Source organism: Argentina silus, assembly GCF_951799395.1.
Source record: "Argentina silus genome assembly, chromosome: 3".
Lineage (NCBI taxonomy): Eukaryota > Metazoa > Chordata > Actinopteri > Argentiniformes > Argentinidae > Argentina > Argentina silus.
Window position 1 is genome coordinate 24227211 of NC_139657.1, and position 16964 is coordinate 24244174.

A 16964-nucleotide genomic window follows, 5' to 3' on the forward strand; every position below is an offset into this window, starting at 1 on the left:
AAAAACAGAAGATCACTGACGAGCCTAAATATGACATCTTCCAATTTACTGCTGCCATCCAGTGCTCACTTAGGGATACTACAATTATACAGTCATAGCAGAGGTGCTATGGGTTTACCAAGATAGATAGATAGATAGATAGATAGATAGATAGATAGATACTTTATTGATCCCCTAGGGGAAATTAAGGCGTTACAGCAGCTCATATCACAAACAACAACACAATAAAGTGACAATAGAATAATAAAATACAATGAAACATTATATACAGTAAGAACAGTCCAGTATGATTTAACATCCCCCAGCCTGACTCTGATCACCCCGATCGAGCCAGCCGGAGGAGGAGGAGTTGTACAGTCTTATTGCAGCAGGCAGAAAATATATCCTATAGGGCTCCTTAGTGCAATGTGGTTGTAATAGTCTGTTGCTAAAGGAGCTTCTCTGCTCTGCCACAGTGTCATGTAGGGGATGGGAGGGATTGTCCATGATGGCCAGGAGTTTGGTCCTCATCCTCCTATTGGCCACCTCCTCCACAGTGTCCAGGGTGACACCGAGGACACCGAGGAACCTGCTTTTCCTCATGTGTCACCTTCCTTGATGCTGCCCCCCCCCCCCCCCCCCCCCCCAAGCATACCACCGTGTACAGCACTGCGCTGGCCACCACTGACTGTTCAGCAGAGAAATATTCCTAATCTCACATCAATACTACAACTATAGACGTTTTTTTAAAATTATTATTAGAATTATTTCGCTGATGCACGACAGATAATATAAATCCTTATTATTGACAGGACAGAGGAATAAAATTGATCATTTAGGCTTATTATTTCATCGAATTTTCCATTTGAATTTTGAATAACTGAAACCACTCAGAGAATTTGACTGGATTGACATCTGATCTGAGCTCTACTGCTACGCCTTACCCCATCGGTCTAGGAAAATAAATCAAATCATCATCACAATTCAGCAGATTAGACTGTGTTTCATCAAAAGGCAGAGATGGTAAGAATTAATGGATCATTTTACTAAACTTTAAGCTTCAGAGTCCATTTATTGCCTAAGTGGTGCAAGTTACAGTATTTATTGAAGGGTAACAATGACTGCAGTTATGGGGGCATGTAGAGCAGTGATCACGGAAATATCTAAGCTAGCAAGCTAGCTAACTTAGTTAGCTAACATGTAACAACAGGGGAACGAGGGCACACTGAGTAAGCATAAACCTAGCCAGGCTAGTTAGCTAGCAAGCTATGTAACTAGCTAGTCATGCTACGCCTCTTAGGGTGTACCAACAAGCCACTAGCGAACTTATCTAAATTGCACTTAAAACACAAGTGCTCTGTATTTGTTGGTAGACTTAATATTCCATAATTGAATGAGAATTTAGTTTGCCTGTTAGCTAGTAGCTACCTCAAATATTTATTTCACTTTCGTTTTTTTTTATTAGTTCACTGTCAGTAAACTTGAGCTAGATGGCTTGTTCTTGTTAGCTAGCTAGGCAGTCCACTCACATGGATCTAATCTCCCAAATGCTTGATTCAGAATAGTTAACCAAGTTAGCTAATCAGATATTACCATTAGCCATCTCGAAGCTTTCAAACCCAGGTAGCTAGCTTGATAATGCTAACTGCTAAGAAAATGCAGGTTAGACGTCATGGGCGGTAGCTACAGGTAACAGGTGAATGTTGACAGTCACAAAGGTTAGCTTATTATTTATTCAGGAGTAATGCTATACTTCAGTCAAGAAGACTCTAGCGAAGTCTTGTGTGCAATCCACGGGTGTTTGTTGGTGGAAAACGTGTCGCAATGCAAGATAATTATGTAAGTTACAAATATAATATATATTGAACTGAAATGTACTGTGTTATAATATCATTGTGTCCTTGTCTCTCAAGTTCCGAAACCAGTATGACAACGACGTCACAGTATGGAGTCCTCAGGTAAGGGGCATTTTGCCCTCATATACAGTTAACAGCTTCCCCTTCAGAGGACATTACACATTTGCATCAGTTGAAAAAGGTTGTCTGTATAACCTTTTAATTATGGTACAAATGGATTCATGTTTCAGGGCCGCATTCATCAGATCGAATACGCGATGGAGGCGGTGAAACAAGGCTCTGCTACAGTTGGGCTCAAGTCTAAAAGCCATGCAGTCCTAGTTGCTCTCAAGGTAGGTTTCCCCAGTAATATTACAGATTTGTTATACAATACATCACACAGTTATGTATTTGTAGCGTTCTGCCTTTGCATTATTAGATTACATTGTATTTACACTGATGGTGGTACCACCTGTTTAATAGGACTGATGTCATTGTGCCTCTGTTCTGTTTCTACAGAGAGCTCAGTCAGAACTGGCTGCCCATCAGAAGAAGATTCTCCATGTTGATAGCCATATTGGTATCTCTATTGCTGGGCTGACAGCTGACGCCAGGTTGCTCTGGTGAGCCACACACACACACACACATGTTAAACATGTGTTAAACACCTTGAAGCCACAAGCGTATCTACAATACTATTAGTATCCCTACTGAACTCGAACACTGCCCTACTGAACTCGAACACTGCACCTACCTGACAACCTACTACCCCTGCAACCCCTGCAACCCCCCCCATCCGGACAATTGCACTATCACTCCCCTCCCCTGCTCTTACTCAATACCACTGCTCTTCTGTACATATCTGTCCATACTGTTCATAATGCACATATCCTTATATTTTCTTAATATTACTGTTAATACTCTGCACATACTGTACATACCTGTTTATACGGCATTCCATATTTATATTTATTCTGCTATCTACCTCATGTTACTGTTAATACATATATATACTGCTAGACTGCATTACCTATACAGTTCATATGCTGCTACACTGTTCATACTGTAACTTATTTACTCTGCTATAATGCTAATGCTACTCATATACTGCTTACACTGCACTACTTATATTATACTGCACTACTTACTGCTCATATATTGCACTACCTGTAAATACTGTTCATTGCACTTTCTGCTATTTTGCACTTCTGGTTAGACTAACTGCATTTCGTTGTCTCTGTACTTGTACTCTGCACAATGACAATAAAGTTGAATCTAATCTAATCTGAACTAGTGACAAGATAACTACTCTTTCCCATTTTCTTCTTGATATTCAGTAACTTCATGCGCCAGGAGTGCCTGGACTCCAGGTTTGTGTTCGACAGGCCTCTCCCCACGTCACGCCTTGTCACTCTCATCGGAAGCAGTATCCTTTCAGTGGTTGTCTTGGTTTTCTAATGGGTGTAGGGAAGTTTGTGACATGTCGTCATTGTTCTCCAGACAGTAACAATTAATTGTCCGTGACCAGTCATTCAGAAACCCAAATCCCCACACAAAGGTATGGAAGAAGGCCTTATGGTGTGGGACTGCTCATTGCTGGCTACGACGTAAGTTAAATGTGATGTTTTTAGTTTTTTAAATTCAGGTTAATCTTATTGGTTATCAGGTTAATCACACTTCAGGACATGACTTGGAGATGTTGGCTACCAAAAAAAGCTTGTGGTAGTCATGAAAATGCTTCCAGGTTTTTGTTATATTAATGATTTTGATATAAAAAACGACATTTAGGAAGAGTAACGGGAGGAGGCCATGGGTATCACAATCGCATAGTTATTTTATTAGTGTCACATTGCACCCGTGGACGTCCGTTTGATATGACTAGTGGTAAATGGGAACAATGGATGTTGATCAAAATGTTTTGCATGTCATGCAAGTAATTACAGTCACTTTTTTAATATATATATATATATATATATATATATATATATATAACTGTTGTGGATGAACAAGGATTGGTTGTAGCTGTGATAGTAATACAGAGCATAAGTCTGATGGAACAACCGATTCCTCCCTTAGGACATGGGGCCTCACATCTTCCAGACCTGCCCGTCAGCAAACTACTTTGACTGCAAAGCCATGTCCATTGGAGCCCGCTCCCAGTCTGCCCGCACATACCTGGAGAGACACATGGACACCTTCCTGGACTGTGAGAGCTGACAAACCCACACAGAATCACACGCAGCACACGCATAATCACACATGTAGTACACACATTTGGCTTGGCTGTCGTTGCACCCAGTATCTCACGTACACACTCTAAACTCACACAGATCTACTCTGTACACATATCTGTGTGTTCACTGCAGGTAATCTGAATGATCTTATCCGACATGGTCTGCTTGGACTCAGAGAAACCCTTCCAGCGGAGCAGGACCTCACCACCAAGGTATGCTAAGGTCTAAGCACCTGCTATATTCCTCATTTCCTCACTATATCAGCCTTTACTCATATAAATTGTTCTGGTTTTCAGAACGTCTCCATCGGCATCGTGGGGAAAGATATGGAGTTCGTAATTTATGATGATGATGATGTTGCTCCCTTCCTGGAGGGGCTGGAGGAGAGGCCACAGAGGAAGGTATGAGGAGAAGTCTGCTTTTGTGGATCTGAAGCTTTAGATTGAATTGGATGTAACTGTTTAAATTTAAACCAGAATTTTACCAACAAAAAAAAAGAAGAAAAGAAAATGTGTAGATTTCTCATCAACAAACCTCAGAGCCTCAGATATCCTAATAGTAAGCCTACATTACTGGTTTTACTTCCTGGAATAGTCTCAAAATGGGTTAGGGTTGTCACTTCTCAGACACTCCAATCCAACTCATATTATGACAGAATCCCTCACTGAACACTTTTTCTGCATTATTCTTTCTGAAAAATCACTTAACTACACTGTAATCCACTTTAGCATTTTGTTACCATGACAACAAAATGCAAAAGTCTATTACAGCGTAACAAAGTGACTTTTCAGAAAAAAATAATGCAGACAAAGTCTTCAGAGAGGGATTCTGTCATATTAGGAGATGGACTGGAGTGTCTGCAAGCTGTTCTGGACATATGAGGAAAAGTATAAAAACCACTGCTGTTACATTTACATTTATGGCATTTAGCAGGCGCCTTTATCCAAAGCGACTTACAACAATACATTTGTTTAAGTAAGTGAATCATCTATCCAACAGTCATCATAAGACAAAGTAATCGATGCTCACACCAGGGGACATCGGCAGTCATAATGCTAGTTTCTTTGTTTTAAAAAAAAAAAAAAAAATTATAAGCAGGAGATAACTTGTACAGGGGGGTAGCAGGGGAGAAGAGGTCTCAGGGTTGGGGTTAGGGTTAGTATAGGGGGGTAGTGAGGGTGAAGCGGTCTTTAGGAGGGACTGTTAACATGTAGCTTGAAGAGATGGGTCGGTGCCAAACCAGGAAAAAAATGTTTTGGGGTGGAACATCCCTTTAATCATGCCAGTGTTGTTGACCACACTGAGCATGCCTAGCATCACAAAACTTCCAGAGCGGTCATATAATAGTTTAGACACAACACTGTGCTGATATTGTAACATTCTCACTGAACAGTAGCCAATCAATGCTGTTTGACGTGGATCACTGCTAACCTTATCTGTCTGTGTATCCTAGGTTGTCCAGTCTTCAGATGAGCCAGCAGCAGCGAAATCTGATGAACCAATGGAGCACTGAGAGAGACCAATCAGAGGACACCAAGTCAACCTTTGACGCTTCCTGTCACACTATGTTGGCCAGAAACTAAATCCAATCCAACACTCACTGAACTGCCATGGGCCAGTTCTTTGAGAGAAAGGAGTTGTGATGGCGTGGCGCTCAATGTTAATTATATGCTTTCTGCAAACAACATTGGATGTTGCTTTTCTATTCGTAGAATGTTCAATTCAATAAGTAATAAACTCTTTTTCTGAAATGTGCTGTCATTGTGTTTAATACATAAAAATACACAAATTGCATGGTCAACCCACATTATTTTATTTCAGCCAAAAACATCTCACAGCAATGGCTACAGTACTGTCTTTAACACAGATATGCAGGGCAGGCATAAATAGTAAATAAATAAAGTGTATAAAAGTGAAGATAATTTTCAATGTGTTGTAGTGCATTGTTACTATCAAGTAATGAAAAGATTAGTAGGCATCCCAAATGGGGGGATGTTGATGCAGTTCAAGTTAATTTACTTTTCAAATTGATTCTAAATATCAAGCACAGTGGTACCTTTGTACTGCAGGATCAAGACCATCCTCTTAAACCCAGAGGTGAATCCAGACTTAAGAATGACAGTAAGAGCACAAAACAATCCCTATTCTGAGCCAACAGTAGCATCTACTTTGGAGATGGTGGAGAGGCTTATTGAGCTTACTGCTTTACTAGGAAGTGTCATACAGTACTGTAGGTCAGGTTATGACCTTGACCTCATAGACACTTAAGAAGAGAAAAAGGTATACTATATTGCATGGGTGGAACTAGTGCTCCTCGATTGGTTAATAGACTGGATAACTATCAGCCTTCATGCTACAGTCCATCTTATTTGTACTATAGAGGCTAGAAAAAGAGAAAGCAAAACAGGTATCCAGGCCCAAGCCTATAGGTCATACTCCTCCCAAATATGTGAATAGTAAGAAGTCAGTGAGAGTCGATCTAAGCTATATCCTTCTTGTTCTTCCTTCTGACAAGAGCACAGCCGGTAGAGGTCTCTCCTGGCAAGTTCAGACTGTATTTTTCTTCTTCCGCCGACGTGGTGGACACCTTCACTGTAAACTCTAGCTCCTCCCCCATTCCACCCATTTCTTCCTTGGCCACACCCAGCTGGCCCTTGCCCTCTCCTTTCTCCCCCTCATGGAACTCATCTCCCTCCTCAGTCATGCCCACATCACACTCAACCCCACCCTCCTCATCAGCAATTACCAAGTCAGCCTTTCCCTCTTCTTCATTATTGCAATTATCCCCTTCATCAGCCCCTCCCATATCGTCCCCAGCACCACCCTGTTGGTGGTCAGCCCCACCCACATTTGTCCTTTTCGCCTGTTCCTCAGGGCTGGTCTGCTGGTCATGGTCATGGTCATATCCACAGAAGGGCTCCTCCTCCCAGCAATGATGTGGCTCTTCTGGAAAACCTAATTTAACAACGGACACACATTCTGAAGTTCCATTCAAAGGGTTCATCGTATTTTCTGACTAGAACTCATATACTTCTTATACACTACACAGAGTCCTAAACACAAGCATAGCTCTATCATTATTGAATTGTGCTAACATCTCCAGACTAATCATAATCAATGCCTTACTAGTGGGATAAGAACCACCAAATTGTAACACTGTGAGAGCATTAATAATATGCCACATATTATTTACCTTTTAGCCAACAAATTACATTTAGCCAACAAAAACAACAAAAGCCTACCTTCCCAGTCTTGGGCCCCCTTCTCTGGAGCAACCCCCTCGACCAGACGGCCCTCCTGCATTACACGAGTGATCTCCCTCAGCTGATGTAGCAGTCTCTCCTCCTGGTCCGCACTCACACCTCTCACCCTGCAGGGCAACAGAGACCACAAGTCAACTCAATTCCTGAATCAAGAAAATGTTTTCGGTTGCACTTTCTTTTATAGTACTGTTTCCACAGAAGTAGTATTTACTGAAAAGTATGTGTTGGTATGGATACATTCTATTACTTCAACTTTCAATTGGTAACCAGATGTTAGTACATAGTGCCCTGTGGTGCTCGTTGTAATGAATCCCAACCATAAAAGTATGTCTTGTATAAATACCTAATAAAAATAAAATGCTAATGAAATTGCCCCAGACACTGGCCGTCAGAGTAGCAAGGAGGTGATGAATCCACCAGGGAGTTATGAAAGAGAAGAAAAACAACTAGAAAAGTTGAGGAAGCCAACCAGGAAAGCAAAGACAGCAAGAAAATGTAGACAAACCTCTCAGGACTGTGGCTGGCTTTGGAGACAATCTTCTCCATTGCCATCTCTGTCTCCCTCAGTTTCTCCTGCAGCTGAGTCAGCTCAAAGTCAGCTAGATGGAAAGAGAGAGAGGGAAAGAGAGTAAAGGATGTTTAGTTGGCACTAAGGAAAGTGGAGTTTAAGTAAAGTACTTGATATATTTTTGAGAGAAACCACAGTAGGCTATTAGAGGGTTGTTCATGGTGTAACATTCTGGTATAAATAAAAAAATAACAAAGATTCACCATGTACTGTACTAACTATGCCAAACAAACAGGCAGATACCATATTTAATCTGAACATGTTATGTGATAGAGACTGATACTCACTGATCTTTCTTTTCAGGTTCTCTGCCCTCACAGATGGAAATCTGTTCTCTACAGGTTGGGCATTCTTCCCCTTTGACGTTATCTTTAAGAGGGAAAAAATCATTCTCAACACAATTCACTGTATGACATTGCACTGAATGTCATTGTGTGAGTGTGTGCAGGTGTGAGTGTAAGGAGCATGCATCTCACCTTGAACAGGATGTAGAGAATGTAAAGCAGGATTCCAAAGCCATAGATGGGTATGATCTGCCCTGCCAGGTTGGACTTGCCCCCAGTCCCTACTCCTGTGCCACCTTTAGCTCTGGCGATTGCCTCTGGGTTGTGAGCCCTGGAGAACTGCGACCCAGCAGCCTTCTGGCTCTGACTGTCAAGAGCCATTTGCCGTGCCATGGGTGGGAAGTGCCCTGAACCTGCAATGCAATAATTAAGCAATACCACACGAGAGGGTGTGCTATATTGTGGTTTGAGCATGGCTGTGCTGCGGTCAAAAGCATGAGGTGTAGCCAAGCTTTTTACACCGCTGTCGTTGCTGTCGTTTTACACCGACAGCAAGAATTATGACAATAAGCATTGGTCCTGAAGCTTCTTTTCATAATAGACTGTATAACTGTAACGTGTATTTTGTTATAAATTTAAAAAAAAATACAAATAAAATAATAAACTTTGATTCAATAGCACTATTAGTACACTAAGATTGTGTGGCATTTTGAGTTAGTTTGTCTCCACTTCAGCAAGAGCTTGCTTTCAAATTGTTACTACTATTGTTAGTAATCTTATTACTGTTACTAGCTTATTACTATCGGTGAATAGTTTACCGTTGAGAGTAATTGAGATGCTGATGACTTTCAGGACAGGACTTGCTGGTAGGCACTCACACAGCATCAGCAACACTCAACGTAATTTAATATCAACGGTGAAAAACGATAGAGGTAAGGGCGCCCTCATCAGGGATGTCAGTGTATTTTCGGGGACAAACAACGTGCAATATGACAAAATATGTTTAACGCAAAAAGAAAACGGTACAACCTTACGCATGAAAAACATTTTCGGTAAATCGATTTAAAAAAAACCTTCAACATTATGAAAGCCGAAACCTTACCCTCGGTCTGTCCATCCTTCTTCCCTCGGGATAATAGCATTTTTGGAAGCAGAAGGGCAACGCAGAGAAAAAGACATGACACGAGCGTCACCTTTTGGAATGTAGACATCGACATTATGGCATACGGTTCTCTTCAGCGTTACAAAAACATCCGGAAAAAATTACAGAAATAACACCGCAGAGAACATCGTCAGGTGGATGCTACCTTGCCCTCATGTATTTGTGTACACTTGACTTCTCTCTTCACCGTGAAGCGGAAGTGCAGTGGCTATCTCTCCGGTAGATGACAGTGTTGTTACATTGTACCAGAGATTGTCCGAATTTACTCCTCCTCGCATTTACTCCGGGCTTTGAAATGGTAGCGTGAGGAGAGCACAGGTGTATCGATCTTAATCAACAAAGTATGAAAGAGTTCAGGGGGCTGGCATCATCAAGGTGAGGGTTTTCTTTGTGGCGTTGTTAGTGTAGGCTATTCAAGCACAAATGCCCCCCTAGTTTGGTTAATTAATTAGAAACGGTGGCAGGTCTGTTAAGCTCTGGATGTAAAGTCATTAGTTAGATTGGTTGAATACAGGATGGGATCTTATATTCTCAAAGACAAACACAGGCACACTGTCAACCTCACTTTGTCAAGTAGTGAAAGTATGCTGTTGAGAAAGCATGGGCCTCTCCTTCCCCTTGGAACTAGTATTTTATGTCAACAAGTCTTTGATTTGATTTTGTCATGTATTCCTTAAATCTTCTAAATAAATCACAGTAAGCAGCTTTAATGACGGTTCACAATAACATCAAAACATTGAAGTGACATTCACATTTACCAGATTGTTTATTTAGACAAAAAGGAATACAAACTTGAGGAAAGCCCAAAAAAAGAACAGAAAAAAAGAAAGATATAGAAACTCTATGCTATTCCAGTGGGCCTGCATTGGTGAACTGAGCCTCCCCAATTAAACAGAAGAAGAACAATTGCAACATGGCTCCTCATCAAGTTCCATGTCCTTTCTAGAGTGTCTAAAACTGCACCAGCCTTTAGTGCTTGCTTCGCCTCCATATCATCCATATAATTCGTAGTCCATATCATTGGGGGGAGGGGGCTTACTGAACCTGCCTCTCTGAGTTACCATTCACATGTCCTCCCTCATAGTCCAACTGGCACAGTATCATGTTGTTCTTGAGGAAAAACTTGTCCCCCACACAGAATCTGCAGAGAATGGTCAATTTCAGTTTTTCAGTTCAAACAATCAACAATCAATCACTAACACAAACCCAAAATATGTAGTTCCTAAAATGAGCCGTGAAAGAGGAAAGCTAAAAGGTAAGTACTGTATGCTAAACAAATCCTCTCATGGATTGATTCAAAATATATTATTTATATATTATATAACATTTTTAAAGAGTGTGTAGACTTTATATCAATATATCAAATATTATATCAATATGTATATATTATAATGTATTATATAATGTGTTATTATAATGTTCCCCTTTTGCCCAAAGAGCCTGGAATTATAATACATTAAATGAGGATTTCCCTTACTGATTTACACAGCTTACTGGAAAGAAACAATCATCTATAAAAATGACCCTCTTCGCCAAAGTCTACACACCTTTTGCTGTGACTCTCCTAGAATTAGCTCAAATGCAAAAATGTCTTCAACAAGTTACTCAGAAAGTTAAATTGAGTCCATCTGACTCAAATAATAATAGTTCACATGGTTTTGGAATTAATGCTTTTGTCTTTGTAGGATCCCTCATTTATATAGGAATCAATTACACACTGTGTTGATCAAGTTGGCACTACAAACTTAGTGAATGGAGAGGAACATAACTGTTCAGGATTCAGGAATGCTACCCTGAGGGCGGGAGAGACTTCTACTAGAGAGAAGAATCAACTAAATTGAATGGCTGAGAGGGAAAAGTACAGTGGACAACATCATCCCAGTCATTCTACAAAACTGGTCTATATAGCAGAGTGGCCCGAAGGAATCTCTTAATAAATAGGATCTCTTAATAAATAGGAAAATCTATAATTCTGCAACAATAACAAGAATGGCTAGAAATGTGTTTCTTTGGTTCTACAACAAAGCATTCAGTTTAGTGCAAATCCAGCACACAGTTTCCACACCATCTCTTGTGTGAGGAATAGTGTTAGCTGCATCATGCAATGGGTATGATTGTCATCAGCAGGGACTGGGGAGTTTGTCAAGATTAAGAGAACATTTAGAAATGTGCTGAGTTTATAGTAACAGCCTGATCAACACAGTGTGTAATTGATTCCTATTCAAATTAGCGACCCTCCAAAGACAAGGGTATTCTTTCAGAAATCACGTGAACTATTATAATTGCACTCAGACGGACTCAATTCAACTTATTTAGTAACTAATTGAAGACGTTTGCATTTGAGCTAATTTTAGGAGAGCCACAGCAAGGGGTGTGTAGACTTTTGCAAACAGGTCTTCTCTTTTTATTTTTGGGAAAGGTTCTTTCAAATTAAAAGATGTCGAGTAGGCTGTGCGGATCAGTGAGATCCTGATTTAATGTATATAGATTTCAGTTTCTGGGACAGCAAAAGGTGAACATCTTGAAAGGTTGTGTAGACTTTCATGAGATTTTTCATTTTCATTTTCATAATCATTGGATAGTGAGGACAAGTAATCTGAAATAATGATGCTTGCCGTCATAAGGTGACCGGCCGATTGACATTTAGCATGTTGTTTTCCACAAGACAGAGTCAGATTTGAGGCTAGATGATAGGTTACCTGAAGCTCACCACTCCTTTCAGCTTACCTCTGGTGGCAGAGCTGGCAGGCGAAGCAGTCCAAATGGTAGACGTTCTCCCTGGCTCTCATCACCATCTCAAAGGCAGGGATCAGTTTACTGCAGGCTGCACAGTTCCCTGTTATACCAAATAGTCTGGAGAGAGAGAGAGGAAAAGAGAGGTGAGAAAGTGGAGAGAGAGAAAAGGTAGTGAGTCATGTTTGTATTCAGTAAAGGTACAAAGGAGAAACTTTATTTTAAACAGATGTAGTGTACACCGAACTGGTCTAAAATGAGACACATTTTTGTTTTATATTCTTTCTTTTTTTTCCCCCACTATTTGTGCATGCAGAACATGACTCTGGTTAACCTTTATTTTTCTTTTTATAACCCCTTTTAAAACTTTACTGTAGGATAGGGTGACTGTTGAAAATGTAAAAAGAAAAGTAGGGGAGGAATCGTTCTTAACCACTACATTCCATGGAGGAGGGTAGGATATGCAGAGGGGCGAGAATTAAGCATGTTCAACAGAATTTGTGATGAGAAATGACATCGTCACAGAAGAGTGACAAACAAGACAATAAAAGCCAGCCAGCCCTAACGAACACAACATTGGAATGGGCCTTGGTATGCACCTGTTGTTTTTCCATAAGGAAGGCTACTAAAGAGAAACTTTGCTTCAACCAAATCCAGCTGGATTTCACACAAGACTTAAACATGAGTTTAGTAGTGTGTTGAAGATATAGATATTTCTTTAGCAGCAACACCATTTATTTGTACATAAGGGAAACAATGAGTTGAAGCAATCTGTAGGAGTGTATTAACAACTTCAGACAGGGCCGGCTGGAAGGCGGGACATCAGGGGGCAAAGCCCCTCAATCATCCCCCGAAAAACTGTATATCCCCTCAACATACTGTATTGTCACATGTGCTATCGTTGAATTTTGCTGTGAATGCGCAAAACCGTGCAGCTCTGACACTCATGAACGCAACACATCATTTTGTCTCCAAGAGGTATCTGCTGTGGTTTTGATTATCAAAGGTTAAGGTCATTAAAATAATGTATAACTTGGAATGACTCTTAAATGATTGTTTAAAAATATGTCCTCAACGATAGTATGAATATTTATCTGTTGATTGTTTCTCTCTCACAGAATTTTCTTAGTTGTATCAGCCTATTGCCTCTCATGTCTCTGCAATGTACAGAGGTGCTTTGCTACGTGATAAGTTATTTTCTGGCCATAGCCTCAAGTGTTAATAATAAAATCATACTTACTTATGGTTTATCATGTCAAATGTTCATAAAACAATAGGCTTCATCATACTTGTGGGAAATTGGGGTTAGTGTAATAGCCTATGATGAGATTCAGGTAAACACACTTTCTTGTTAGATAGCTGGGAAGTCATTCATCTGACTCGCCTACACAATTTGATACCAATATCAAGTCAAACTGCAGGAAATTCAGGGGGTGCACAATTCCAAAACCAGCGCTGTTTGTCAGTGAAAGAGCAGCACAAAGGAGAATGACAGAGATTGAAGCAGTAGGAAAATCAGTTTTAAGTTGTTAGATATCCACTGTAGGGTTAGTCTTTTTTGACTTGCTTGGATAGTTTGCCTGGACATTGGCTTATTGTTATCCAACGTATTGGCGAGCCGTTCGACGCAACTCCATTTGACATATAACCATTGTAAACCATAGACGAATACCTCATTGCCAATTTGTAAATGTAGTTTTCAAAGTGTGGCGTATGTTTCCCCAGGACTGGGGAGAACACAGAGGAAAGGCAGAGGAGAGACCGACGGGTCAGATCGTGGGTAGAATTTTACGCACAGGGACAAGGTGCGCCTCGGAGAGTTTCAAAGGACGCGCCATAGCCACATAGGTCCGTGGACAGAGCTCAGTTTTTATATCACACCTAATTATTGATGTAGCTTAACATATGCTCATCAGAAATGGCCAAATCATGACACAGGCACAATTCAAAACTGTTCTCCATCATTATTATGCTCAAATATTACTGTACGGCAGCTGTCTGTCGACGATTAAATAACTCTATAATGGAATATCAAATAACATTTATGCTTTCCTCTAAAATCTAGTGGTTATGTTATCTAAGCTCATAGGCACCGAAGCTTGTGTTGATAGGTTGCATACGCGTTATCGAGCCATCCATAATTCTAGATTGTCATATAATTTGCCCCCCACCCACGATGAAAATCGAATGCCCTCCTGCTGAGTATGTTCTGGCACCGGCCCTGTCTTTCTATGTTCTGGTACCCGTTCCTGGTACTCATCAAACCTTTACCCTAGCTCTGTGTTTCTGTGTTTGTAAATCGGAAGGAACCATAGGTATAAGCGTTATAACAAAAGCTCCCCTATAGGTCTCTTCCAATTACATGTATAGATCTCTTCCAATTACATACACTTATCCCTTACAAACATAGGGGCTATGGCTAATGGGTTGTTTTTGGATCAGACATTGGGGCTGGCCTTGGAGCCCCATAACCTAACTGTACCTCAGGTAGTCTCGTCGACAGAGGATGAGGTCGGCTCTAGTGTAGAGGCTGGAGCCCACCTCCCCCAGGCGACAGTTACAGCAGGCACACTTCAGGCAGTCCTCGTGCCAATATCTGTCCAGAGCCTGGAGCATGAAGCGGTCTCTGATCCTCCTGTTGCAGCCAGCACAGCCCCTCTGCTTCCCCTGAGACTGGTGGGACACCAGTGAGACACCTGCATAGACAGACAGAGACAGACAGACAGGCGGTAAAATAAGACTATAATGTTGTGTGTTCTGGTATTGGTAAAAAATATTTGACTAGGGATTTAATTATGCTATTACTAACCCAGTGAAATTACATATTTAAAAGATACCACTAACTAGCTCATGGTGGTTATCCCAGGACTATCATTAACTTCAGGCTTTGTTTGGCCAAGTCTACACCATCCTTTGGCCTGTTCATTAACCTTCTTTATTGGAAGCTTTGAACCTTTCTGAAAATAGATTTTTAGGCTGCGATCCAATAACAAGCACCCAGTCCTTTCCTCATTTGGCCTGGGGGGTAATAATTCGCTAACCAAAGGGCCAATTCTTTAGTTAGCAATTGGAAAATAATTATTAACTTTTTCATTAAATTAATCACATGCCTAAATGCATGTTCTTTATGTAAAATGGATGAAAAATGGGGGGAAAAGTTTTGGTTCTCTTCTCACAATTATATTTCACAGGCTTGAGGCTTGTCAAGACGTGATTCTGCTTACTTTTATAATTGTGTATGCATGTAATTTATAGCAACTATTTGATATACTCCTTACGTTAATTGTAATATTTAGGCAAGCACTTACTTTCTTCCTTGTCAAAAACCATAGTTTAAAAAACAGGGAATCCGACTCGAATGAACCCACGGCTCCAACAATCTCCTCGATACGCGATGCAGAAGGTGAGATATTATTTTAATTCTCTTGCAGGATAGGGCTATTATCGACGCCATCAATGTTCCATTTCCAGAGGTTGAACGCTTGTCTCACTATAGTTTCTGAGTAGCCTACACATACCTTTGTGTTTATACATTCAGGATGAAACGATGATGTATGTAAAAAAAAAAATACGATGCAATACCCGAACCAACAGACCTTGGATATCAGCGGATCGGTTTGGTGGATCAGTTTTCCAAGCTAGGAAAGCTCTCCCAGCTGCAAAAAAAGTGTCAGGAGGCTATCTATTTCACTGGCTCTGTGGTCGCAACAGCACTTAAATCCATTACATTTAAAAGCATAGGATCAGGCGCTTCAAATGATCCCTCCTTAACATTCTGCCTCTAGCTGTTCCAATGCGCTGTAAATGCGCTTGGCTCTCATAGACCTTTGCTAATTATATAAAGTCATTATGGTGAGATCTGATTAGTGGCGCCTCCCCCTCTTTGAATCAATTATTCAATACACACTCTCAGGACTGCCTGTGCCTGAGGTGTTTTAGTATTGGCTTATTCAACTCCAAGGGCACCAATTACCTTCAGGGCACTTCTGTCATTAATTCGAATAGAACACAAATGCATTGCTCTCTGCACACACGTATAAAAGTGTGTGTGTGTGTGTGTGTGTGTGTGTGTGTGTGTGTGTGTGTCTGTCTGTCTGTGTGTGTGTGTGTGTGTGTGTGTGTGTGTGCGTGTGCGTGTGCGTGTGCGTGTGCACGTGTGTGAGAGAGAGAGAGAGAGTTTTTCCTTTCAGCCCTATCATTATCACTGCACCTGTGCACAAACTATATCTAGGAAACTCACTCACAGATAATCTTCCCTTACATCCCCTTTATTAGGACTAAATCAACCCACACCAATTACCCAGATCACTGACTACAGGCTCAGTACTCTCCTTTTCATGTGAAAAGTATGGCTATCAAGACAGGAATGATAAAGTGACTAATTAATCAACTAATTAGCTATCTCTCTTCCACTAAGAGAAAACCTGAGCTGGGTGTGCATTTGAGAGACATAAGGGAGTCAATTAGTTTGATTATTAATGCAGCTAACTAAATCTGCTTGTTTGCTAATCAATGTTGTGCTCTTTGTCTCTGATTGACATGATACAATAGATGAATGTGTGTGGTAGAAGAGATACATACAGTATAGTGCCCTTATTTTGACAAACATCAATGCTAATGCTATAGCCATAATAGCGTGTCGATTACAGTTACATCTATTCATAGACCAACTGAGCAGGTCCATTAGGCTAATTGTGCTAAGAGGGCACTGCTAACATAAAAGAAGTGTGGGTAGATGTGGATAGGGCACTCATTAACAGTCTGCTAAAATAGGAGCCCTTTTGGGCCATCTGCTGCTTTCATGCAGTCCATGGCAAGGCCACACACAAAATCAGATGATATTTTAGTAAACGGCAGTAGGCTTACATGACGTTGCATAATCATACACACACCCTCAAACCATAGC

The 16964-nt window shown here is 40.8% G+C and overlaps 3 protein-coding genes across 4 annotated transcripts; 1 reads left to right on the top strand and 2 right to left on the bottom strand.

The window, feature by feature from the left end:
* Positions 1-933: 933 nt before the first annotated feature.
* Positions 934-5799, top strand: psma1 (proteasome 20S subunit alpha 1). Its single transcript, XM_083666652.1, has 10 exons — positions 934-1002; positions 1893-1937; positions 2066-2167; positions 2334-2437; positions 3152-3240; positions 3351-3421; positions 3891-4020; positions 4181-4260; positions 4345-4449; positions 5502-5799. The coding sequence occupies exons 1-10, from the start codon at positions 1000-1002 to the stop codon at positions 5559-5561; spliced, it is 789 nt and encodes a 262-aa protein (XP_083522778.1). The 5' UTR covers positions 934-999; the 3' UTR covers positions 5562-5799.
* A 46-nt stretch (positions 5800-5845) lies between these two features.
* On the bottom strand, positions 5846-9444 carry ric3b (RIC3 acetylcholine receptor chaperone b). Of its 2 annotated transcripts, none has more exons than XM_083666198.1 (6): positions 9266-9444; positions 8356-8576; positions 8167-8248; positions 7817-7910; positions 7291-7418; positions 5846-7003 (listed from the first exon to the last, which is right to left on the bottom strand). In XM_083666198.1, exons 1-6 carry the CDS (start codon positions 9378-9380, stop codon positions 6528-6530), a joined length of 1116 nt encoding a protein of 371 aa, XP_083522324.1. In that variant the 5' UTR covers positions 9381-9444; the 3' UTR covers positions 5846-6527. The 2 variants fall into 2 exon arrangements, with proteins under 2 accessions (XP_083522324.1, XP_083522325.1); XM_083666199.1 differs by lacking the exon at positions 9266-9444 and adding an exon at positions 8982-9209.
* A 916-nt stretch (positions 9445-10360) lies between these two features.
* LOC310801704 (rhombotin-1-like) lies at positions 10361-15388 on the bottom strand (the record flags this gene model as incomplete). The annotated part of the gene is made up of 4 exons (XM_083665790.1): positions 10361-10466; positions 12053-12178; positions 14541-14754; positions 15367-15388. 4 exons carry the CDS (start codon positions 15386-15388, stop codon positions 10361-10363), a joined length of 468 nt encoding a protein of 155 aa, XP_083521916.1.
* Between the last annotated feature and the right edge of the window lie 1576 nt (positions 15389-16964).